This window comes from Corvus hawaiiensis, chromosome 3 (assembly GCF_020740725.1).
Source record: "Corvus hawaiiensis isolate bCorHaw1 chromosome 3, bCorHaw1.pri.cur, whole genome shotgun sequence".
Taxonomy (NCBI): Eukaryota; Metazoa; Chordata; class Aves; order Passeriformes; family Corvidae; genus Corvus; species Corvus hawaiiensis.
In genome coordinates, this window is record NC_063215.1 from 45,054,024 (window position 1) to 45,081,484 (window position 27,461).

The 27,461-nt window shown below is 37.0% G+C and overlaps 1 protein-coding gene across 6 annotated transcripts in view; it reads right to left on the bottom strand.

The window, feature by feature from the left end:
* Positions 1–1,640: 1,640 nt before the first annotated feature.
* Positions 1,641–27,461, bottom strand: part of HACE1 (HECT domain and ankyrin repeat containing E3 ubiquitin protein ligase 1) — a 50,565-nt gene continuing 24,744 nt past the window's right edge. For 5 of the 6 annotated variants that reach the window (XM_048297884.1, XM_048297880.1, XM_048297879.1 and 2 more), the window contains 13 exons: positions 25,268–25,605; positions 24,110–24,178; positions 23,376–23,463; positions 21,376–21,487; positions 21,196–21,293; positions 20,924–21,011; positions 19,677–19,826; positions 14,647–14,843; positions 9,809–9,940; positions 8,996–9,094; positions 8,619–8,689; positions 2,989–3,102; positions 1,641–2,546 (listed from right to left, as the gene is read on the bottom strand). In XM_048297884.1, the coding sequence (XP_048153841.1) occupies positions 2,444–2,546; positions 2,989–3,102; positions 8,619–8,689; positions 8,996–9,094; positions 9,809–9,940; positions 14,647–14,843; positions 19,677–19,826; positions 20,924–21,011; positions 21,196–21,293; positions 21,376–21,487; positions 23,376–23,463; positions 24,110–24,178; positions 25,268–25,605 (1,659 nt within the window). In that variant the 3' untranslated portion in view covers positions 1,641–2,443. Of the gene's footprint in view, positions 2,547–2,988; positions 3,103–8,618; positions 8,690–8,995; positions 9,095–9,488; positions 9,620–9,808; positions 9,941–14,646; positions 14,844–19,676; positions 19,827–20,923; positions 21,012–21,195; positions 21,294–21,375; positions 21,488–23,375; positions 23,464–24,109; positions 24,179–25,267; positions 25,606–27,461 lie in introns of those variants that run through there. The other variant, XR_007202405.1, reaches the window with a different exon arrangement.

Sequence of the window (27,461 nt, forward strand, 5' to 3'; positions counted from 1 at the left end):
TTTTAGGTGAACTGTTTGAGACCAAATTCAGCTTCTTGTCACCTATAGTATAATATAGAAGTGGAAAAAAACCAAACCAATTCTTTTTTGTCTTCATTCAGCCTTGCAGTATGACTTATTTTGAACACTGCAGGAGCATGCAAGGTTTTGGCATCCTGGAAACTGCTGTATGTTACTGTAAATAAAACATGTGAAATGGAAAAAAAAAAAAATCACAGATTGCATAGCAGTTAACGAACAACATTATTCACAGTAAAAGCTTAAAGGTAAAAATCCCAGTTTACATAAAGAAAACAAATACCCAATGCCTGACAAACACCTCGTACTGCTCAAAACACTGTCCTCCTATTGACCTACCTTGCAGAAGCTTGTAATAAAATAAGCAATAGAACCAGGGAACGAAGCACAGCCCAGCTGTGCAGGAAAGCAAAGTACTTTTGCTAAACTGAAGGATCCAAGGTAACTGAGATTTAATGTTAACACCCCACACAGCTTCAAACATCTAACCTATGTAAGTAGCCTAAGCCGCCTGCCAGAGAGAAACAGCATCTCCTCACTGACTGAAGCAACAGTCAAGCAGCTTTCCCTGGACTGTCCTGCTGGAAGTCTGCTCCTTCCACTAACTAAGAACTGGTATTCTCCTCATGTTGCAGCCACAGACTCTGCCTCAGAATTTAAACCAACATTTATACAACATGTGCACCAACAGAACCAAAAAGGAAATGAAGCTAATAAGTTCATGCATAAAGCTTAGTCCAGAGGAAAATTACTGTGGCAAGACTGAATCAGATGACCCAGGGATTTCTCTCTCACTTCCCCAGAGAGGTTATGTATGCTTTAGATTAAAATAAATAAAATCTGAAAAAAAACAGCACTAAATAAGCAGCCTAGACGAATCAGCTGGTGAACTTAGGCTACACATATATTAGCACTTAGTGTAGGAAAACATGAAGGGATCAGTAGGAAATAGTTTCTGCTGTGGACCTGAATCTTAAAATTTGCATGTTTGGTGGGTTTCCTATGACCAAATTAATTTCAGATCACCTCTTCAGATCATTTAAGCCTTGCAGACATAAATTTGATGTTCATCCATTAGCATTTGGTACATTTTTGGATCAATTTTTCTAATTAGTTTCATCTGGACAGAATCCAGTTTGCATTCTCTGAAGCAAACGCATGACAAGCAGGGATGACCAGATTAATTTACAAAGAAAAAACACACCCTCAATTGAAAAAACACACCACACACAAAAAACCATTCCTAGCCTGAATCAAAACAGTAACGTAGTCCTACCCCAGGGTCCCTAGACAAACAGTTATGCAACAGCATCACAGACCCCAAAACGTGCAGCTACTTACCAAATGCTGCTGAGCTCTTGCTGTTAATTTTGGATATTATTAGTGTATCATATTCTAATTCTATATAAAATTTGACATGAGATTGTATCATAGTTTTGTCAGTTAACCTCATAAGCTTAATTTCCTTTCTAGTGCATCTATTTATGTCCATCCATGGACTGACAATGAGTTCTCAAATACTGCTTCCATGACAACTTAAATTATAGAAAGATTAATAAAATCCTGATAGAAAAAAGAATAATCTGCCCACAAAAACACACGAACTTGTCACATTCCGATTCTGGTTAAAATATTAAAATTTAATTAATACCTTTTGAACATACAATTATGTCAAGGAAAGAGTAAAGCCATTCAAACAATGGATATAGATCTTAAACAATATTTACAAATTTTAAACTGCAAGTTGACTATAAAGTCACAAATACTTTAAATATTTAGTAGAATATAGTGTAAATTCTAATATAAACTAGATAAATTCCATCTGCTATTTTTTTCAGTCATAACAGTCTAATCTTTACATACTATATACATTAGAATACTAAAAAGTTATAAAATTTTCTTTCTGTTACAATGCAAAGAAATGGAAAATACATCAGCTCTGTCTTACTGTACAATATTCTAATTGAACTTTCAGTAGTGGTCTGCAAAAATAAATGGCACTTTCACATGCAACAAGGCATAAAGTACAACTCTTCATTTGCAGTATTCCCTCTGAGTGCAAAGTAAACTGAAATGCAAATGTTATTCAGCCAAGTAGCTGGAAATCAAATGTAAACTGTGGAAAGAGATTCTGACAAACTTTCTCAGATTGAAGTAAAAAAAAAAAAAAAAGCATGTAAACTGATGTCCATACAGATCTGTAATTTTAAAAAATGAAAATACAGCATACTATGAAGTTTGTTATGACAGTATCAAAGCTACCTTGACAACACAATAATGGAGGCAAAGCTGATGATCCTGTGCCAATTCTGAAGCCCAGCCCTGCCAGTGGGCTGCAGCATCTGTTTTTCTATTGACAGTTTTCAAAATTACTTCTGCCACTCAAAATTGCACATTAACAGTCAGATGAGTTTTCTAGACGTCATTACGCCATTGTGTAACCATAGCTTCCACAGTGCAATGCCACAAGAAGCCTGTCTTTCAGGATTTCTTTACTTGGATATTCAGGTAACTTGAGCATGTTGATACTGAAAAGAAAAAAAAAAAAAAGGACACCACAGTTCAGCAAAAAAAATCAACAGTAAAGATTTCTGATTAAAACTCCTGAAGAGATCACATTTATGGAAGAAAACAAGCCTGTGCTAACTTACAGTACCACTGAGCATTTGAATATATTGCAGGAAATTGTTTTTTCACTTCAGTAAGTTGTAATACAATAATTTAACTTTAATATTCCTTTATTAATTTTGCTACCTTTAATTACACAAACTCAAGTCACAAACAATGAGCAAACATAATGTAACATCATTTGGGACAAAACCCATCACTTTCATGTTGGAGAGTGAATACTGCAGGAACTGTTTAAATTTCCTTTGGACCTTTTAATATTCAAAAGACCTGTACTTTTGACTGTGACTGACATGAAAAAGCCCTGGTTTTAAGATATTTTAATTAGAATAGTTAACATACCATGTGCTTGATGTTGGTAAAAGATTTGCAGTATATGGTACAGCAGCAATAGTAAAATTTTGCAATCCACTGCCACCCATTATATGAGCAAAGCCACCATGAGGCACCCTGGAACTGATAAAACGTACAGAAATTAGAGCAGTGCAATAATGTTGTAAGGCAACAAATTGTAATTTTTACACTGAAAATATCTCTTACTTAGAATAATTTGACAGTTACTTTTACTAAAGTTCCCTTTTTCTTACTGATGTCAAAATTCTCATTGTTTAAAAGCTTTTAATTACAAGACTGAATAACGTATTAGTCTACTTACATTAGGCATCATATTGTTTGACTGACATTTAAGACAATTCTGCCTGCAAGAGGGACTCATTTCTATAACCAGTTTTTGTAGCAGTATGTTCATAGAATCATAGAATATTCTGAGATGGAAAGGACCCACAAGGATAGAAATCTGACTCCTAACTCTGCAGGGATCACACCCTGTGCCTGAGAGCATTGAAAACCCTTCTTGAACTCAGGCTGCTGCTCTGACCACTTCCCCGGGGAGCCTGTTCCAGTGCCCAGCCTTCTGGGGAAAGAACCTTTCCCTCACATCCAACCTAAAACCTCCCTGACACAGCTTCAAGTAATTCATTTGAGTCCTGTCTCTGGTCACTAGAGAAGAGATCAGAGCCTGCTCCTCCACTTCCCCTCCTGAGGAAGCTGTAGACTGCAATGAGGTCTCCGAGGTCCCCCCTCAGTCTCCTCTTCTCCAGACTGAGCAGACCAAGTGTCCTCAGCCACTCCTCATACGGCTTCCCCTCTAGACCCTTCACCATCTTCATGGCCTCTCTGGACACTTTCTAACAGATTTATATCCTTCTTATATTGTGGCATTATCTCAGTTAAGACAAACATGTCTATTTATGTTTAAGAAATACTACATCCCAAAACAGTTTATTCTCTGACTACTATCTGTGGGACAAATGACTGAAGTGTCCTTGACATGCCTGTACATTTACTACTTCAGACCGAATATTTCAAGTAACTAATAAAACCATTACATCAGTCACACTATAGACCAGTGACAATCTATGGCAAAACCAGAACACACTAAAAAAATCACTAGCATCTTCAGGAATGCAATCTCACTTAATCATATCACTCAATTTTTTTTCTTTACCAACATACTATTCAAAGATTACTCCAGGTGCAAATGGGCAATAGCCCACTGTGCAGACTCCCTTTCTGTCATTCTAAACTAACAAATAGAATAAAATTCAGATATTCAAATATTTTCATAACAACAACTTAGCTGACATACACTACAAGATAACATCTTCCTAGCACAGCCCTTGCACCAAAAAACCCTCAACCCCCTCCCAAACCCCACTATAATGAAAGGACAAAGGAAGTCGGATGCATTTGGAACAATGCCACCATTAGGGAGAGAGTGATCATCCTTTCTCTGCACTTGGGGAGAAGTATCCAGCTCCAAGCTCCCCATTGTAGGAGGGACAAGGACATAATGCAGCAAGCTGAGTAAGAGCCACAAAGATTGTAAGGGAGTGGAACACCTGACACAAGACAAAAGCAAGCTGGGATTGTTCAGCCTGGAGAAGTGGAAGCTCAGAGTAATCTGATCAATCTGTTTCACTACTTGAAGGAAGGGATAAGTAAGATGAAGCAGTGGTTCCCAGTTACAGGATAGGAGGCAATGGGCACAAATTGAAGTCTAAGAAATTTCCATTTAAACATAAGAAACACTTTTTTACTGTGAGGTGGTCCAACACTGGTACAAGTTGCCCAGAGAAGTTGAGGGGTCAGCATTCCAGGAGACAGTCAAAACCTATCTGGACAAGGTCTTGAGTATCCAGCTGCAGCTTACCCTGCTCTGAATACCATGCTGGTCTAGACAACCTGAGATTACATCAGCTAGTTAGAGCACGGTACTAATAATGCCAAGGTTGATCCCTGTACGGGCCATTCACTTAAGAGTTTGACTTGATGATCCTTGTGCACCCCTTCCAGCTCAGAATATTCTGTGAAAGTCTTAATCTCCAGAGGTCCCTTTCAATCTCAGCTGTTCTGTGATTTTGTAGCTAGCAAAGAAAGAATCTGATAAAACAAAATAAACCTTCCAAAAAAAATGTAACAGCTGTTAGAATTCTGGATTACAGGTAGCTATACTAACAACAATGCTCCCATATTCCCCAAATCAAATGACTGTAAAAGACAGGAGCTTTTGGAATAAGTGGAACAGAAGAAGTAATGTTTCCACTCACAGTAAAACTACTCAGCAAAAATGCAAAAGCGTAATGGTTGCTACTGCTGAATGTGAAGGAGCTGGGACACAACTCACAGTAATACCTTTTAAACACACCTTTTAGAACTAGCTGTAGTATCCAACACATAAATCTGTATTACCTAGCTTAACAGCCATGTTGAGCATATAGTTCTAACACTGCTACACAAAGTAACCACTATGGAGAGAAGTGGTTTGTAGCATATTATTTCTGACACAAATGGAATTATGCTTACAGCAACAATTCAGAACTGCTGTAAAGATTGTGCATCAGTAGTCTTATACCACGGTTTTGGCTCACATTCCAATACAGTGCTGCCTCCCCTGCAATGACTTTTTTTTCCCCTCTAATAAACATCCCACATTCAAATCAGCAATGAAACAGAGACCTAACTGCTGAAAATTTCTTTCAGTCCAGTATTATCTAAAAGTTTTTTCAACGTAACTTACTATAATACTTCCCATACAACAGGACAAAATTGTAAAGTAGGGTCAAGGCTTTGAACATTTAAAAGGAAGAGATTGCTGCCAACTTAAGCCTCCAAGAATGAGTTTTCTCTCCAAGCAAAACACTGCCAATATAGTAAAGAAAACCTTCCAAATAGATGCAAAAAATACCACAATAGCTGTGAACAAGAGCAACAATAAAATTTCATAGCTGTGGAAATTTCTATGTTTACATCTGAATCATGACTTTTCTACCTATTTTTTCACTGACAGGTTTTGCATAAATTTGCTTGGAATGAAAACACTGTAGAGGAGATTTTAAGCTTGTTTCCTTATGTTTTCTTATACTTCTGTAACAGCAGCCATATATATCTTCCACATTTAACAACTATGCTGAATTTTCCTTAAAAGAATATAAGCATATTGCTTATTGCTCAACAAAAACCACAGTCCCCAAAGAAGTTGTATACAATCTTTACAGCTGTAGAATATAAATAAAGTAGAATTTATCATATAGAATCTATCAAGCTTCCAGCTGTTCACTAAAAACCCCATCAGAAGTTGCCAGTGGAGAATTAACAATAAATTAGCCAAATTCTATTATAAATGCCAAACAGACCAAGAGGGGGAAAAATAAGAAAAGCTTGTAGAATTGGCAATATCATCTCAAGCAGCTGTCAGCTGAGAAAGAGTAAATGGGATCATAAGTGAACTTTCAGATCCCCAACCTGAGCCACAAGAACATTTAGGCTTTTTCTTGAGTGTGCTAAGACCTCCAAATATGTTCAAACTTTGCTCACGACAATTACTTTAGTGTTAAAAGACATCTCAAAATTGGTATTAATGACAAATGCAATGTTATTTCTACTGAAACTACCAAAGCAAGACTTCATAAGAGAAAAGGAGAAAGAGATGTAAAAATGGGGGAAGAAGACAAGAGGCAAAGTTTAAGAAATATTTAGAGATGTCAGAGAAACACTGAAGACATAGTCATTATCTGTTTAATTCACTAGATTAATTTCATAGTCTTTGATTGGAAAGAAAGAACAGTTCCACTTCACACACACACAAAAAAAATCAAGTAAGTGAAAGTATAGAAGAGATTAAAGGGAAATAGAGAAAGAAAAAAAAAAAAAAGAACTTTTAATGCAGACTGCCAACCAGTACCCATAGAAACAAATTGTTCACTAAGGCCAGAAAAAAACATAGTTTGAAATTAGGTATACTTTTAATGTAAAATTTTACTTAAGATACCCAACTACTACGGCCCAACTACTGTACTAGGCTAACTCGTGTTTTAGCTCACAGAAAAGTCAGCATCTAAATCTTCCATTTAAAAGAAAGTAGGGACTGTCTGGGGATTTATGTGCGAAAATGCCAGCTTCATATCACTGTTAGAGGTAACTTTCAAAAGTTAAATATGTATGGAAAAATACATCTATTGCATTTCAAACACTGAAGAAAAAACAAAGGGTTCCTCCTAGCTGATACAGAAAAAAAAATCCTAAGCAGATTGTTTTTAAATTCCAGCCTGGAGTTCTTAAATCCACACCAACAACTTCTTTCTTACTAACAAGAAAATAGGTAAGAACAAGACAGTAGGTGATGGTGATTTGTGACCAAAACGAATGATGCTGACGCACGTATTAATCAGGCAGTGTAATTGTTTACTTGATAGAAAGTGCCCCTTAGAATCCAGTAGATTATCCCAAATGCCGTGAAAATAGTGAATGCCACTTCAGTATAATTTGGAATGTTTTAAGAATCATTTGAAACATGACCTTACATCTTAAAGATCCTTATTTGCTGTCTAGGTTTAGAAATGGACTAGTCCACTAAAAACGAAAGACCAGCAGCTGGCATGCCACATATGTGCAGTTACAACTGCAGGAATCATTTCTTCAGAGGACAAAAAGATCAACATGCATACAACTAGCTTCTTAAATTGTCCATGATCCCTAAAACCAAGAAAATTCATAATAAATCAAGTGAAACTAATAGAAGTTGTAGATCAGGCCATTTGATGATACATCCGTGACTGTGACTCTGAAATTCCTTAATATAAAAGGTAGTTTTGATGATCTTAATTTGTATTTTATCATTGCTTAACCACAAAACTTATACACAAGAAGTCAACTACTCTACTGATCCTAGAATATTAAGGGAATATCAAACTAAGAAGATGGCGTGATCTCTGCCTGCTACCAGAAAAAGACTGGATCACACAGCTCAGGTGTCACATTTAGGTCCATAGATCCACTTCGTGAAATGTCTGTACCCACAAGCTCAGCAGCTCACCCAGCTCACACGGGCATTTATCGCTAAAACATTCCCTCACTGGCCCCAAACCATAAGGGAAATAAAAGTGGCTTTCCCTAGAGAACAAATAGAATTTAGGACAGAAAACCTATATAAAGCAAACAGGTTACATTACACAGGTTGTATAAGGTTACGTCTTTATTTATCTTGACACACGGCACTAATGTTAAATTCAACTCAGCTTGAGGAGAAGGATATTCTGTGTATGCTGACTGAAGTGATACCTCATTATCTCATATATTATAGCCTCAGATGATTACTGGAAAAGCCAAGAGTCACATAAATATGCAACAGGAACAAGAATATAAAGCTCAGTTAAATTCACTATGGCCTTGTCAAGAACTGCCTGGACAGCAACAAAGGCCTCTTGCAAAGTGGTCAAGTACAATAAATATGTAATCAATCATTTTGCTGGCAACACAGAAAGCAAAAGTATTAACACACACTTTGTCTACTTTGATCAACGTATAGAACACCCAGTATGCAAAACAGTTTCTAGATGATCTTTTATGGTCTCTCAAGTCTCTTATTTCAGAGTATCTACACAATGTATTTGTTTTACAGAAGAGTCTCTCACCTGCCAGTAACAAACTGTAATAGTAACACTCTCTCTTCCTGAGTTAGTTCTTCCACCACTTCCCAGAACCACTAAATGACAAAAAAGTTAGTTTGTATTTTCCATTAAATACTTGTAGTACTTGAAAATATACTGGTAAAACAATAAATGGAATATATGTGAGTTTGCTAATAAATTATGGAAATGTTTGGATCAAATTCATACATAATTAAGTTACTTAATGCAGAAATATAGTATAAAAAAAACCTCCACATTTCAGCCAAAATAAGCTTCCACAAACACACACAGATAATGACAACAACAAACCCACATTTTTTTTTATTAAAATTAAATAGTCTACATTATTAAAAAACAAACAAACGAATAAATAATTTTACCTGAATAACTTGGTCTCCTCTCTCATAGCCACTGGTGTATTCTGTATTTTTTAACCAGTCATTTACATCAATTTCTGGCATACCAGACAACAAAAGCTCCTTCAGGAGAAGAATATAGATTGTGATTAGTCCTCCTGACTAACCACTAATTTCAAGAGGTTATGCTATATTAAAAAGTAATGTTTTAAGCAGTAGAAAGCTTACAGTGTTTTTTCAGTTTACTACAACCTTATGGAACCCACAACTAAATTTTAATACATGGAGATTCTTGAATTTGGGTAACTTCATGTGATCTGTTTAGTTTACATATGAATTATCAAGAGAGAAAAATTATTGCCAAAGAACCCAAAAGAGAAAACCTCTGAGTCTTGCCATGACTTCAGAGAAAATGTGAGATGTGTTGGTTACAGAAGATCAAACCACCACTAAAGACTTACTGGAATTTGATTCTGTGACTCAGAAAAAGTAAAGGCAATAGACAGCATCTCCTTACTTTCAAAGGACTTCTGTCCTCCTCAAGGAAAATATGCCAAGGCTTAAAGGCCACAACATGCTGATTCCATACTGAAATTACAATTTAAGGCATTTATCACTGCCATGTGAAGTTTCAGGAAGATGGTAATTCTAGGTAATTAGAAAAAGCAGGAATACACATAATGAGATCCTCACTGATAGATGGCCAGGAAGCAAAACCAATGTGAAAGCTACAAAATCTTTATTTTGTGGTTACTGAGCTTTACTTCTACATCATTTACACTGCTGATTAAGTATGCTGAACAAAGTGTTTAAAAATACATAGGCATTTCTGCTTACCAGTTCATATTCATCAAAAAGTTGGATCAAAGATGGTGGAATGAACATATGGAAGCCTTGTAAAAAGGCATTTATCTGAGGCTGAATGGCTCTTGTCATTCTGAGCTCTGTCACAAGCTGGACATACTCAGCCTGCAATGTAGAAAACAATATTAAGATAGACCTCAGCAAAATCACACAGTGCTGGAACAAACACACACACATAAATGCAGTCCTCAATGCATTACAAATCTCTTCCACTGTAAGGTAGTAATAGTCCCTTTGCCCTTTTCACATGGAAGCAACCCAAAATAAGCCCCTTCTGCTCTTCCACCTTCTTTCCTAAGGCAATTTCAAAACAGAATTGTTTGAAATGTTACATAAAGCAGTCAAAAAACAGGGACTCAGACCAAGATAAAGGAAGTAAATAAAACTTAATTTGTCATGCCCACATCTAATACAAACACCATTAAGCTCAGCTAAGGGCATAAACACACCAATGTTTGTAAGCAAAAATACTCTATTTAAGCAAACTAACATTACTCAGGAAAAAGGGTTAACTTCTGAAGGAATATTTGTGAGCCCAAAAGCTTCTTGCTTTCCCCCCCATCTCTGGAAGTCTAACAGAGTACATAACAAAGCTTGCAGAAGTAATCAGTCTTAATAAGAATTTCAATTTTTTTAAAGAAAGTCTGGAAAAAATCTCCTTAGTTTTTAAAAAATAAAAACATGAGAAAACAATTTCTGCCATAGCCAGGGAATAGACTATTATCATGCTTTAGAGATTTGGGGGCTCTGTTCCCTTTAAGAGATGCCAGCCAGAGAAGGAATCCACTAGAATTTTGCTTTTGTTGAGAACACAAAAGCCTACGAGGTGTTAATGGAAGAAGGCTTTTAGAAACAAGTGCCTTTTAGAAGGGAAAAGTGCCTACATTAAAACTCTATAAACATGTCTCATCTACCCTGACAAAATTACACAAAATTAATAAAGTTTCTTTACTCAAGAAAATAGTTTTCTACTTGAAAACAAAATTTATTCCTAGATTATTTAAGGTACTCAGTTTAAAGAAATGCTTTGACTTTGTAATCATGACTTTTAATAAGAAAATCATGCAATGTATCTCCCAATTAAACCATCTCAACTATCAGCTTCCTCCAAGAAAATAATCTTACAAAAATACTACTTTGATTTTTAATTTTAGAAAACTTCAACCTAAACTTTTAGGCTCTGAACCTGCACAAAAGCAACCCAGCATTTTTTCTTTCCTTCCTTTCAGAAAAACAGAATGAAGTACGAAACATTTCAAAACAGGATATTTTTCAAAGGCAGCTCCTTACATTCACAGATGTACAGAGGGGTTGTCATCTGCTTTGCAGTTGAAATATACTTTTAAATGCATTATCACCATTTTATTAGAGTGAGAGAACAATTAATTTGTGAAGTGGTCTGAAGAAGAGGAACATGACCTAATAATATCTTCAACTGCAGCACTGCTCCCAAAAATCTACTTTCAGCCTAGTAATCTCCCCAGGCTGCTTCTACTATCAGTGGAGCTGAAGACATCTCCCTTCTCTAAGGACTGAGGGGGAGCCAAAGGAGATTAACTGCACTAGACAAAAGTCAGTCTCTGTGAATACAGAAGGAATCAGAAATTTTTGCAGTATCAGGATTCAAAATAATGTTAACACTGGTTGTCTGCAATGATCAGAAATGCGTATTTTACATCTCTTAAACTGCTCTTATGCAAATTAGGCTACCCAAAAAAAACAGGGTTGTGGAAAGAAAAATTCACAATCTTATTTCAAAAAATCTATGTAAAAAAAAAATTTACTTATTTTTTGCATGACAAAAATACCACATCGAACACTTTAATTATGAGAAAAAGCAGTTGCTGTACTTTAGGTGCAACAAGAAATGTTTAAACAGCCTGGAACAGCCGAGCATCCTGGCTATCAGCACTGGCGCATGATGAAAGACCTGTAGCGCAGAATTTACATAATACAAGTCAGTAAACAACCTGGTCAATTTGTTTTGCTTTCTGTGCACTTCATTTGCATTTTATTCCCCTCTGAAGCCTTAGGAGCACATCACAAAACAGAAATAGCTACATCATTTCAGATCTACACATGCATTCCTACATAGTACAAAAAGTTATGATCCAGTCTTCTTTAAGGAAGGGAGATTTGATTGAAGACACATTAAATGGGCATCATAAACATAATTACAAAGTCTAGTTTGGGTGAGGGGTTGTTCTGTATTTTCCTTTGAGGTAAATAAAGCAGAGATCGTGCTTCCTCGATTTCACAATCCCATATACTGTGAGACAAGGATCAGTGGTTATGACAATTCTCAGATTCAAAGAGCAGCTCCATTTTAAAGCTGCCTGGAAAAAAAAAACCCTAGTATTTTACTGCCAAACAGAATGGCCAGCTCACAGACAGGTTCTGGGAGGACAGAGAAAGCCATAGGATTGTGGAAATCTGCACCATTTTTTAATATAACATATAGTCAAACTTTGACTAGCCCTAATTTTATTTTTTTCCTAAAAAGTAGAAAGCTGCAAAACGATACACAGCAAAGAACAAAGATAAATTCAGGACAAAGGCTGACTTTTCCCTTTGAAGTCCCTCCATTACCATGACAAAAGGCAGTTGAACCACAGCTGTAACTGTATTTCAGCTGGGCTACATGGACACAGCAATTGCAAGACATGAATATTTGCATCATCGAGTTGTCCCACAACCATTCACCTATCACACAGTTGATGTAAAAAAAGAAAATCACCTCATTCAAAGAAAATAACATTTTACAAATAGCTCTTACTACTGGTGCATTTACTCTGTTTCAGTTTTCAATGAGAGAAGGGGACTGTGGTGGTTTCTGTGCAGGGAGGGGCAAGCACGTGTTTGGTTTTGGCATGGGGGATTTCTTGTGTATGTCTTTGTTGTTTAGGTTTTTTAAGGGATAAAAATTCATTCATAATTTATTTTTAACAGGTAATTTGCTAGTGTGCATACACAGCAAATTCTTTTAGAAGCTGAATTTTCTTCTCTCAGAGGTGTAACAAATACAGTCAGTTTTAAACAGTGATCTATTATTCCTTGGGTTAAGGCAGAAAAAAAAAATATATCACTTTCAGGAAAAAAAGTATTTTTTTTATAAAGTAACACAGACACATTCCTATTTAAACTGATAGAACAGCTAAGCTAAAACATACTGCAAAACTATGTCACATTACAGGAACTGAGAAAAATCCCCAAAAACCACTAAAATACACATCTACAATTTTCAACAACTTGGCCACTGTCAACAACTTTTCCAGTGAATAAACCAGCGCCATACTACAGATGGTTTTTGACTTCACATTTTACAACTTCAAATTCAAAAAATCCACTAACATTAACAGCTTCAAAGCTACCACCAGAGTCACCTGTTTCTTACCACCTTTCAAATTAAAGCTACACGAACTCTCCTCTCCTCCTGCCATGCTGAGGAAGGCTTGATGAGACAGAATGAAGGCATCTCCTCTACACATTTTCAACCACCCTTTTTATAATGTGCCCCAGCTCTGAAGTTAACAGAGCAAATTAAGCTACTAATGAGTAGTACCCTCATGTGGACAAACTTCTAATTTTATGCTAATTTATAAGAGGTATTAAATAGTTCTTATGAAACTAAAATTTAAGTTAAATAGGTCTTTTTTTATATAGTGGGAAGCTAAGACTGACCAGATAGAACAGTCATCATCCTTGCTTTCTCCAGCGGGTAATAGGGAAATTAAACATCCACTACCTTCACAATTAGACGTGTTTTACCATCTGTATTCTTTCACAAATGAAAGAAAATTCACAAATTATTGCAGGAATCAGTGCAGAATCAGGCTAACAATACGTATTCCTGCTATTGGAATGACACTCTGCCTTAATGAAAATGAGGATTAAGGCTTCAAGAATCCAGTGCCAATTGCTCCAACACAAACTGCAAAGTCCTTGCAACAAAGGCTGACACCACGCGGCCGTTCCCCAGTGCAGCAGCTGCCGACACCACTGCTGAAGCCAAACGCCTACTGAGGACAGAGAACGGGCTCGGCCAGCCCAACACAAATGAAAATCAAAACACAAAGCAGACATCAGGACCAAAAGTCAGTGCTACAAAAAACTGCACGTCTACCCGTGACACTCCTGCAGTTACTCAAACCTGTTTAGTCAGGAACTGCAGGATTCAATCAGACTTGGGTTTATCCTAATTTCTAGACCATTTTCAAAATCTGGCTGTGTTTTCCCAAATTTCTTTTTTTGAACTAATGCTGCAAAGAAATCGGGGCCTTTTCAACCTGTTACTATTAAAGTAAATTTAAAAGGTAGGTTATTTCCATAAACACCAAGTGACTTGCAAATGGATGAAAAAGTTTCCTGCAGACTTTTACTCAGTCCATTATCTGCATGTTAATTAGAGCAAACCAGTGCTATAGACTGGTCTAGCAAGCAGCACACTTGGCAACATTACCTATAATTCTATGTTTAGCAATTGCTACTGTTCCACTTTCTTGGTATATATACCCAAGACACAACTTTAGGAATATTTGTAACTTTTAAAATAAATCCTTCATTTGAACTTGATCCTATTTCCCTTCCACAGTTCTGTCAGAAAGAACCTCAAACCTGAACAGTTTTAAAGATTTTAAGTACTACTATTTCTACAACATGCAAAGCTAGAAAAAGGGGAAAGAGTGCTGGCAACTGTAATTTTTTTGTATTTTCTTCAAAACAGGTATACCATTTCTTCTTCAAGTTATTCAGAAAGTCAGTCTAGTGGCTTTTCCTATACTACCATCTTCTGAATAAACCTGTATACTCACCTTGTTTTCCTGTGTAACAAGTATACTGGCACCCCCTGGCTTCAGTGGCACTTCTTCCATTGCTCCAAACACATCGGTCTCAACAGAGAAGGTCAGCTCTAAACCCAGATCACTGATGTCATTATCTAAAATCCACTGCAAGTTCTTTGCATACTCTGGATCAATAGATGCTACATCCTGATAATTTACAGGTATGCCTAGGAAAAAAAAAACCCAGAGAGACAAAACTGCTCAAATAAATAGGATAAAGCAAAAAGAGTTCTAACTTAATACGTGGTAGAAGACTGCCCTCTAGAGAGAAACCAGAATAATGCAGTAATAGGAAAAGGGAAAAAGGGATGTACTGTTACTAACTACAGCAGAACTGCACTCACTCAGTTTTTAAAATACTACAGAATCAAGTTTCCTCCTAGTGAAGAAAATTACATACCACGCAGGAAAAAACACAGTTTTAGTTCACTAATGGATTTCAGTAAAAGCATCTACCCATTCTGAACATAAAATGTTAAATGTTTCCTACAAACTCTTAAAGTTCTCTACCTAACTTTTAGAAACCCAAACACTGTATTTCTCTGTAACAGTATCTTTTCCCCCAGAGCATTACTTGCAGGAGGAGACGACCTCCCTGTACCCAGAAAACTCTATTACTCTTCAGTGTTCTTCTTTTGAACTGTATTTGAAATGAGATCTATTATATAGTTAAAAACAATTATTATAGGAATTTTGTATTTCAAACTGAACCTGCAAATACTTTAGAAGCATGAAAAGGAGAGTTGCTAGAAGTCTGACTTTTATCCAGGTACAGAAATTGACTAATTACAAATCCCTTCCCAGACATGGCACTCAAGCACATTTGAGCAAATGGGCCCAGAACTACGTGACCTTAGTTTATGCAAGAGAGCTACCCTCTTCACTACCCAAGAAAGCAGACCTCGATTATTTTAACTCTGTCATGTTAGATATTTTAACTCTACCAAGACAGATACAATTACCTGGGAAACGGGGCAGGGGGGTGAGGGTAGCAGTAGGTTTAGAGAAAAGCAAGTTACTGGTAAGTACTGTCTGCTTCACCGTGCAGTGCCGTAAGAGTGCCCATTAGTAGAAGCCTTAACACACTATGGATTGTGGATGCAGTACCCCAGAGTAACACAAAATTCAAAGGTTAGCAGCCACTGCAAAACATCCAACTGTAAAAAATGTTAGAGTATTTCCCTGGAAGAGCTGATGGTGTGTACACAAGCTGTAAGGCATTGCTTTTCAAATAAAATCAAGCAACACTCCAGTTTAAGAGAGGGGTAGGTAACTTACTAATTAAATATCACTGTCATCTCTCTGAAAACAAAAAAATCTAGTAGCTGTCTAGTAGTTTCCAGAGGACTTTCACTTTTGCCAACTAGCAAGCATATGGGCATTTGAAATATGAAACGTGGAAATAATGATGTCTCTGAGGGATATAAACAAAACGTGGGAAAAGAAGACTGAAAAGTAGGAATCAGAGACTCCTTTAGAGAAGAAACTTAACTGGAGTGTTGTGATAAGAGTACACTCATAGACAGCATGTTGTGAGACCAAAGCACTAAGCTCAGTCATTTGGTTGACAGATATTTTACCAATAAACACACTCAATCAGGCAGTTATAAAAAAACTTCATCAGATTTATCAGGACAAAATTTGAATCCCACAAAATACTATGTATCTTTCTCTCGTATACCCTTAATGCCCCTGTAGTTTGAAGAGAAATCTATCTTAGCATAATTGTGAGAAGCAGATATTTCTGTGCAACACAGAACTTAAAAGAGAAAGCTACAGGTAAGCTCTGAGACAAGCTCATTAATTATTCAAAGTTTTAAGGCCTCCAGTTCAAAATACACTGACCCAGAAATTAATTCTCACTTTTGTTTATGCCATTTCAAGGACTACTTTCTATTACAGAGTGGAATGTAAGAGTAGATAGAACAGTTACGAATTTATCCTCTATCTTGTCTTTGTAAGCTGGAAGTGGAAGTTTCCTTTTACAAACAGAAGAGTAATTGGATCCTTAAAGAAATACAATTTCTTAATTTCTGACTGTATTTCTCCCTGTGCTACATCTGGAATAGAGTGCAGCCTTAATAAACATGTAGACCTATGGCACAATGCTTGATTTCACAGCACACATGCAAAAAAGTCATGCACACTACATAGCTAACACCTTACAAAGCACATCAGTTGTGTATTAGCTGGGTTATCACTTAAGTTGATCTTTCCTTGCCTACCAGATATTGTTGCAGAAAGATCTCAATCCACCACAGTGGAAAAAGGTAATGCACCCACCTGAGTCTCAAAAAAATGTATGAACATTTGTTCATAAAGGTTTCAGCTTCAAATTAAGGCACTTTCACTTCTTATCTGTTGACTAAAAAGAGGAGTTCCTTTGAAAGAGATTCACACTGTTCCTCAGATACAGAAGGTCTTAGCACACAACTGGTGGTTGCAGTGCCGTCAACAGATGGCTATATTGTTACTGCAGAAAACAAGGATCTCAGTGCAAGGTGAGAAACCAAAGGAATGGAAACAGTCTCAGACTGCAAGAGATTTCATACTCCTTTACTTAAGGCCTGACAAGTAGCTGAAGGGAATTTCTATGTCTGTAACCAGGTAACTTGTATTTGGCATGAACAACAGTTAGCAAAAATAAAACCCCCTCAGGAGCATCCACTGCTACGCAACTCTGATTCCTTAAGCACGAAGATAGGAGATGCACAAAGCTGATGGAGAAGGCCTCAGAAAGGTTTAAATAAATCACAGTGACTGAGGCAGAAAAAGCATCTACTTTGAGAAGTGGAGGTGTAATTTTTCCAGTTCTCTGATAAGTAACAAGAAGTTATAAAGAATTGTGAACCTTTTGACCTTAAACAAGCTGAATGTGTATAAACCTCTAGAAAGTTCCAGGATGCCTGTAAAACAGCGTGGCAAGACCTTATTAAGATCAGTTAGACCTTATTAACAGAGACTAATGACTGCTGCTTGGTTTGCAATAGTTATTCTAGCAAAGTGAAAAAAAAAGAAAAAAGTAAGTAACAGGTCATCTTGTCAATTCAGAAACCAACAAATCAGCATATCATCAGAAGTCAAAACCAGTAAGGAACCCAAAATCATTAGTAGTTATTTCTGAAAAAGGTGACGAGAACAACATTTGCTTGTTCTCAGGGTGACACTGAAGAGTAGAAAAGTAAGATTTTCTTTTTTGTAAATACATCACAAGGAAATTAGCCTGTGAGTGTTATTCTTAACAATGAAAAGCAGTGTGGCCAGCAGGTCAAAGAAGATGATTCTGCCCCTCTACCTCATACTCATGAGACCCCATCTGGAGTACTGCATCCAGCTCTGGGGCCCCAACATAAGAAGGACATAGACCTGTTGGAGCAAGTCCAGACAAGGCTACAGTGATGATCAAATGGCTGAAGCACCTCTCCTATGAAGACTGAAGGCTAAGACAGTTGGAGTTGTTTCAGCCTGGAGAAGAGAAAGGTCCAGGGAGACCTTCAAGCAGCCTTCCAGTACCAGAAGAAGGTCTACAAAAGAGGTGGAGAGGGACTTCTTACACAGGCAAGTAGTGACAGGACAAAGGGGAATAGTTTTAATCTGCAAGAGAATAGATTTAGATTGGGTATTAGGAAGAATTTCTTTACTGCCAGGGTGATGAGGCACTGGAACAGGTTGCCCAGAGAAGTTGTGGATGCCCCATCCCTGGAAGTGTTCCAAGACCAAGCTGTAAAGGGCTTTGAGCAACCTGGTTTAGAGGAAGGTACTCCTGCCCAAAGTATCTAAGATCCCTTCAAACCCAAATCATTCACCATTCTTCTACTCACTTGCGATGTGAGAGGCCAAGCCTTAAATCAGCACCAAACTGTGCCATGCAATGATACTTCTACTTTAGAACCACTTTCCTGTGTGAAGATCAACAACTAGGAAATCCTGATGAAGCACTGCCAACATGGTGCTGCTGCAGACTGGCTGTGCTCCACTGGCTCTTGCCCAGCACAGTCCCTCTCCTGCCACAGAAAGCAGTACTGAGGGAGAGAAGTAAAATAGGCTCCTCTTTGAAGAAGATCTTGACAAAGATGACTGAGCCTGCACCTTCAATGAACTGCAACAGTGTTCTCTGAACACTTTCAGGGAAGATAAACAATGAACTTGAAGTTAAGAGTTTATCTGTCCTGGACCCAGCAAACATCACAGGAAGACTGTAGGTAGACAAAATGATTACAGAAAACCATCAAGCTATCTTATACTTCCAAAGAAGATTAGTGATTGAACACAAAGGAAATTCTGCATGCAATAGCAAATAAATTTATGTACTTGAAGGAATAACAAGAATGCACATGAAATCACATCTTCTTTCAAGAGAAGTTTTTTCATGACAATGTAGAAGAGAGGCATCTTGTTCAACAATCAAGAGGCACAAATAAAGAAGAGCAGAGAAGAGCCCTAGACCACAGATACCACCAGCTAACAGAGATTCTCCTCTACTAAAAAAGTAACATTTCCATAAAAACGTCTGTCCAATCATCTTGAATGCTACAGTAAAAGCATATGAGTTAACTTCTCTCATTAAGGAGACAGGATGAACCTGCATTAGCTCTGAAACCCTATTTCAGGAAATAAGTAGTATTTGTTGGAGCGGGTAGACAGAGAGGTTTTCAACAGCAGGGCTTCACCTTTTCAAAAACCATTACACAAGTGAAAAAATTCAGGTATAATCAAGAATGCCTGACAGATTTTTGCCAGAGTTCATAAACTTTCTCAACTTTGTCTTAAGTTAACTACAGAACAATCATTTCTCAAGAATGACACTACACAGAAGAAGAGATGAATTTCACAACTGTGATGCAAAGAATTGTTGTGACTCTCATGTACATAAAAAACTACCAAGACATTAATTTCCAAGGCTTTTTCACTTTTACCATACACACAAAAGTAAAAAAGGAAAAGGTTTACTACTCAGACAACTGTTACGACTAATAAACGGGATTTTAATAAAACCATACCAAGAATATGTTTGTAGAATGACCTTGTGAAGTAGATGTTCACCAGCTGCCTGTGATTCAGAGCCAGCCCCAGGATCTGGCCTGCGAAACGGAAGTAGTTCAAATGATCTGGATTTACAGAAGAGTTGCTGTTTGGCTGGAAAGTTGTTCCTATAAAACCAAAATATTATCATGCTCCATTACATTTTTTTTTAAATTAAGTTCTTATTTATCAAACACACTAAGCATCTGAAAACACTGCTAGAGTTTTTTTCTTGGGGTTTTGGAAGTCTGTTTAGGGTTTTTTGTTTACACAAAAAAGATGTCAGAAAGCAATGTCTTAGAATGTAATGACATCTTATTACAATGATACTGCTTAGCCACTCTCCAAGGCACTGTTCTGAAATAATTATCATCAACAAAAGGGTAATTATCAACTGCTTAATTTGGTCCTCCATCTTACTATATTGCTATATACACGTTTTATTCACTCTAACAGGCTTTGCTTCTATCAGCTTGTGAACATGCTCAAAGGAAGGATGAGAATGTATCTACTTCCTTTCATCTGTCTCCAGCCAGATGCAGGCAGGAGACAGTCCAGTCCTGGTCTCCTTGGAGAAGACTACTTCAAACAGGCACACCTGAACCTCTCCTTTTAACTGTCATGAAATAATCTGTGCCTGTACTGTTGACCCTTGCCACTTCCAAGACTTTGTAAGGTAGAAAACAAAACATTTATCACTCATGATGATGAGAAATCTTTTATTTATAAAGACTTGCTTTATATGAAGAACCCAAAAGACAAAAAGTCAAATACAAAGGAGGCCTGTGGAGATCAACATCCGGGTTTACAATAAAAATGAGCTGATTGAATTTATGGATTTCTAAAAGGAGATGAAGGAATACCTCCACATTTCCCTTGCAGATGTGGAAGAAAGGAAAGCACTTTATATACTCCTCTCAGTGTTATGTCCTTCGACTACCAGGCAGAAACAGCATGGCCTCATTAAAACCAACAACTTGCTCTCCTCTTACAGAGGAGAAGGAAACTTCAAAGCAAGAGAAATATTTCACCTATTGTTATAAAAGTGTACAATGAATAGATGATTTCTCTATATATGAGATCAATTCTGTCAGTCCTGCTTTTCAAAAGTAACAATCTTATATTCTGAACCCAGTTAAGTGACCTTTGTTTTTTGGATTACAAAAATGCTTTTATAAAAAATGACACCCTAAATTTAGGAAAAAAAAAAAAGGCAAAGACATACCATCAGCTGACTGGGTAAATAAAGCATAATCTGGGTTAACTATTTCACTGGATAAGATATCAAACCATTCACGCACCACACCCTGTCCCTGCATGTCAAAAGAATGAAACATATTAGTACACAAAACTTTCACTGCATAGTTATGCTGAGTAACCACATATTTCTTTTAAAGGAATTTTAAAGTAGGGTTTAGTTCAAAACGACGCTTGTGAATGAGAATTATTATTTCCACATGAAAATGCTATAAAAGAAAACCATGCAGTTTTACCCACCATGCCTTCTTCTCCATGAAATCTCACAGCAATCCCCTGCTTTAGTTTTGCACAGTTTGCTTTAGACACAACTTCACAGCTACTCCTAAAAATAGAATCTAAATACAAAATACCAATTAATTTTTTCATCTTCATTCATTATCTTTCCAAGATACACTAATACCATTTGGAACACAATACCTCTGTGAACCAGAAGTATGTCATTTTCATTGACAGGCCTGTGCACCATGTCTGAATCTGGCTGCCCGGCATGCAGATGTTCATAGAACCATTCACAGCGATCTTTAAATGGCTACAAAACAAGGTGCAAACCATATTATACACATGCATTCCCCTGAATAATTCCTCTCCTGTAAGCAAATGGTTATGCATAGTTCTCAGTTAATTTTTGACATGTGCAGAGTTACCCCAATATGCTATACAGTATTTTGGCAAGAGGAAAGGACCAGACATGCCTTTGAGTGCTTGCTGAAGTTCGGTCTGCAGAAAGACTGGACCACCAGCTACCCAGAAATAGCTATCAAAGTTTTCCATAGAAGAGAAAACCAGCACAAAACTTCTTACAGTTCGGGGGGGGCATGAAGGAACTTGGATAAGAAATAAGTCACTGGCTTCCATAAAACTACTGATAATCAACTACAGCTGAGCACAGAAACACAAGTGATATGAACCAGCCCTAGCTGTAGTTACGTTCATTGGCAATATAAAACACCCCAAAGGAACCAGAAACCTTACAAAGCAATTCCTAGGTGAGAAGGTTCTAACTTGAGTCAGTGTTTATATTGATATTTTGCAGCTCTTTTGAGACAGGTATGACACAAGTATGGCCTTTCTCATCCCCTGCAATTCACAGCACAGAACATGAGTTGATCTAACAAACAGGGTATCATTTCTTGGGGGTCTCCTCATTACTCATGAGTTTCAAAAACACCTGTGGGAACCCAGAGTGCAGAGAATATTTCTCTGCCTGTTTTGAAGGGTTTTACCCCCCTGAACAACACTGTTTTTGACCTCCGTCCTTGGAAAAAACTGCCTACTATTAGAAAATAATCAGAAACTACACTGGTGTAAATTAGGCGATAGACTACCATGTAAGATTGTCGCAGGGTGAAAAATTTAGAGGTTTTGGGTTTGTTAATGTAGTAAATAGATAAAAGCAAAAAATATCAAAATGGAGGATTGTTGTTGTTCTCCAAACCTTCTTCTTCTACTACTCCACATTCTGCAGTAAAAGTAGTTTGGGATGATTGGACAAAGAATTCCACAGTTCCTGGCTGTGTTACTAAATAATTGGTAGAAAAGTAAAAATAATGTACGTTTTTAGTAACCATTGGTTGATTTACCTTTAAAAAGGCCGTTTAATCTTGATAACTCCGCCTTCTCCTGTACTCTCTGCTTTGTGCTGTGTCTGGGTCATGCTAGTGACTCTGTTTCTCTGATAAGACTTAATAAACAACTATCTAGAAGCAGCAAAGGCTGAGAGTCCCGTTTGATTCTGGAACTCCTGGCAAGGACTTTAAAAGATCTCTCCCATCAGGAGAGATTTGATTACGGCATGATCAGTGTCAAGTGGTGCCCCGTGTGAGGACATTACAACAAAAATGACATCATTTCAACAAAAGAATGAATAAACAATACACCTACACCATGTCCCAAAAATGAAACTGGATTAATAAAAACAATTTATCTTTAAAAGCACTGTATGGTTTACAACTAAGGAAATAAAGCTTTAGGAACAGACAAGACAACATAATGTTTCATTAAAGGAGCTGCCACTAACTACGACCAAATCAAGTAATAGTGATGTATTTATCCTCTGGTTTGTCTCAAAATTTAAGTCATTTAGGGGAAAAGTACAGCATTTTAAAGCTCAGTCTATTAGATGTGCATATATAGATTTAAAAATAGAAATTTCCCTCTTTAACTGAAAGTTGGACTTGTAAGACATCAAACATTGGTTATCTCAGATGGACTCACTCATGTATTTTAAAGAATTATTATACAGAAATCTGGCTGCCATGTCTTTTTAACATCATCTTTCAACATCACAGATTCAGAAGCACTAGAGGCCATGTTTAGTTCTCACATCCTCCCCAAATGGATTTTCTTTAAATACTATTTTTAAACAAAACATCTTTTGTATTCACAGAAGTTGTAACTAAGCACCTCCTGACATTTACCTGAGCTTTTATGATATGCATAAATCTGGACATTAGTTCAGGACACTCCAGAAGAAAATGAAAGTGATCAAAAATTATTTTGGGATTTCTGAAAGAAAAATAGGTTAGAAGCCTGTTAGAGATTTAATAATAACGCTTCGTGATGCAAAAAGTCTACATAAAGAACAATGCAATTAACCATATAGAGAAGTTTCAACAGATTCTTCTATTTTATAATTTCTTCCTAACTCTTGTTTCCAAACAACTTATACTACCTCATCTGTTAAACATGGGAGGATTAGAAGCAGCTCCTCACACAGAAGTAAAGTTATAAACCTGACAGTCCCAGAAAAACTCTGGAAACAGCCAACTGTACAGAGATGGTTTAGACTCCTTTACGTTGTCACACATTTGAGGAAGAATGGAAGTTTTCATCTACCTTAAAAGGGAAGGCTTTACTTGAAACAAATATAAGGAAAGAATCCATTCAACAAATTACTCTGTTGCTCTGTGAAATAGATTTTGTTCACAAATCTTACAAACAGATCACTTAAATATGTAGAAAAGCTCATTTAAGTCTGAGCTCTGAATCATTAATCTACACTCCCTTGAGTTCAGCAAGACCATTAAATTGCATATTGTTCATATATCACAGCAACAATCTAAAAATACAACTCAGTAAGAAGAAAAAAATGAATTATTGCTGGGGAGGAACAGAGGGGTGGATTACAATGTCCATATTTGTTGAAGCTTACCGGTTAACAAAACACTTAAGGACATCATCATGTTTACAAACAAATTCTATAAAACGAGGTGACGTCATCCTGTTCAAAAATCATAAGATGTTTTTGATTAGTGCAACCAAAAAAAATCTGAATTACATAAATTGTTACTTTTTTTTAATAAAGTATTACACAAATAGAAACTGACATTGTTTAACTAGTCATCATGAAACTAAATATTCAACAGCATTAAGATCTCATAACAAACTAATAGAAAAGACAAAAATATCAATAATCAATCATATTCCAGAACATCCAGAGAACTATGCCCCAGACAAATATTACTGGCCAACTTGAAAGCTTTTATTCCACTCAGTTTGGCAAAGAAAGAAATAACCCCTATGGTGACTAGGAATAACCAAGTTGTCATGTAGTAGGACCCTTGCTTCTAGATTCCTCAGCGAGCTTGTAATACCATCATACCTGCCTAATCTTCTATTCACAAGGGCCAAAGCCACAAATACAATCCACAGCAGTCTTGGACAGACTAGGACCTCAGTTACAGTGGTCACACTTATTTCCTTTTTAAACCAGACCTCAATGATATTAAGTTTACCTAAGTTGAACTGCATGTTCCACACAAAACTACATTTGTCAACCTGGGACAAGATTCCAGGTGAGCCTTACTTTGAGACTGAACTCCCCTTTCTATATATAATATAATCAAATAAGTTTTGCCCCACCCATCACTTTCATACACTAAGTTAATTCGCTTTTCTTTTTTTCTTCTGAGTTTATAGCTCTTCCTGTTGGATAATCACATTAAATTCAGGGTTAATTTCACATTAAAAACAAACAGCAAATACAGCTAAGTTTCAAAATATCAAAATCCTACTACCTAAAAGTATACGAAATGATTACAAAGAGCCATGAGACATTCAATACAAAGTCTGCCCCAGTGCAGCTACATTCATAGGCAGCAGCACTATGGGAAATTTGCAGTGCTGTTTGGTGCCTTCAGAACCAGAAAAAAAAAAAAAACATTCAAATAACTGAACTAGTGAAAGCAATAAACAGCATAGCCTTGACTATCACTAATACAATGTCATCAGCACCAACATTCTTCCAAGTAAGTAAGAATGCTTTTAAAATGGTAGTAGTTTGGGTAAGAAGAACGAATCCTCTCCTTACCCCTGAGGCATCTGACAGGAGCAGCACATATAGAAGGCTTGAATGACAGCACTCAGCCTGTTTGCTGTCATGGAGATAACATCCTGACAATCAGCACAAGCTTCCTGCTTCCCAGCAACATCGTATGTTTTTAACTCGACAGCATCAGTGGACAACTCTTTTCTTCCCTCAGTTCCTGCAGTGGCAAAAGAAGGTGTGGGAGTAGCATCCTGGTGATCTGGTCCCTTTTGCTTCAATAAAATAGAAGTAATGTTGGCAGAGTCCCTTTTGTTTTTCATCAGCTCCGTGGCTATCAGAACAAGCCATTCATCCAGAGAATGCCAGAGTAGTTCCAGTGGCTGCAATAAACATGTGAAAAAACAGACAAAAAGGAACATGCTGACATTAGATAATATTAATAATGTGATAATCCTCTTAAGGCAAACAAATATCATGCACATTTTAAAGTTTTAAATGATCCGTTAGAGGTCATGTTAGAGATAAGAGGCAAATACACCCAAAAAATTCTGCATTTGTAGCCAAACAGCACAAAGAAAAAATTTCATATAGAAGGAAAATAATCAAGCAGCAGATGGAAGAAAGATAAACTAATTTATAAAGAACTACAGAAGAACTATAGAACTGAACTATAGAACAGAGTTTGGCTTCATAGTGGTCACACAGCACGCTACTGCCTGACCACTGCAGCCACGCAGAGAAACAGTAACACCCAGGTTGAGTTTCCGGAGTAAGAGAGTGTCGTCAGTTCTTTTAGAAGAACCTGGTCAAAGGAGCTTCCTCTACGAAGGACATGGAGGAAATCCCAGACAACATCACTGAGATTCAGCTTCATGCACATGTCTAGTAAGAATGTGCTTTATGCATAATCTGAGCTCATGCAGCTCATTCTGATAGTACCTCAGATGTTTCAGAGTAAGGGGCACTAACGTTCAGCTTTATGAAATAGAAACAAGTATCAGCAGAATCACATATCAAATTTTAAGGCTATACATTTTATTTAACAAAGACACTCTTTATTCACTACCACCTGCTTAAAACCAATATAATTGAAATCCGATACAGTTCCATCATTACACATTTACTCTGAGGTGCAGGCCTGCTACAGAGGAGAAAAAGGGATAAGACCTGTGGCTTTCTCATGAGCATAAAAAAACCCACAAGGGCTAACTGTGTTGTCCCTTAATGGTGTTTAGGGGCTTGTTTCACAAGCCTACAGCCTAGTGAGCAGAGCAATATGAATCCTACAGGGAGGTAATCGACTCAAGTACTTCACAGCATTCCAAGAGTAAGAGTGAACTTTTAAATGCATTCCTTTTTCCATATATTACTGTTGCATCAACATTTTTCACTGATGAAAACATTCAAAGACTTAGCAAACCCTGCAAGTTATATTCTCATATTCTCAGGTTGCTTTTGAAAATAAAGAGCCGCTTACAGCATGCTGTACCAGAAGTTTACACTATCTGGAGCACTGTCAGTGCACGCTCTCAATACACAATAAATTACTTCCCATAAGAGCTGTGCATTTAAAAAAACTGCTGAAATTCACCATTTAAAAATTTACCACTATGCTTCCATTTTTTCCATTAAAGAGTGTGGGGGAAAGTCCACTTGATCTCTAATACTGGTAGGCTTTGCTCAATATTTTGCATGTCACTCACTTAATCCTTGTGCTCCTAGTGACCACACATTTCTCTAGATGGTGATCTGAACACCTCCAGCAGAGGTAGCATTTTCTATATAATTGTCTGCCATACAGGACCAAGTTATCCTCCCTCCAAGACCCACCTGGCAGACCTTTACTATAAAATATAATGTAAAAAAACTTTCTAATGGAAAATAGGATTAATTGGATACACAGAAGAATTAAAATGCAGCTGTACTCAACCTATAACTCACAAGAAACTAGGTCATTATTTACTAGAGTACTAAAATATACTTTTCTTCCCCCAAACTTTTCAATGTTTAGCTTGCCAGACACCATTTCCCCCAATATCTTGTGATTTATCTTTTACTTCCCAAAGACTCAGCAGAACTTTTCCACCCAATTTGTTTTTCCAAAGCTAGTTCTTCACAGCTTCTGATCATAAACTCATTTAAAAGTCTAGTCAAGCATAGCAATTTTAACATTTCATTTTCTTTCTTTCTAGTCCAACTTCAGGATATAAAACACTTCTAAATATTTCCCATCACC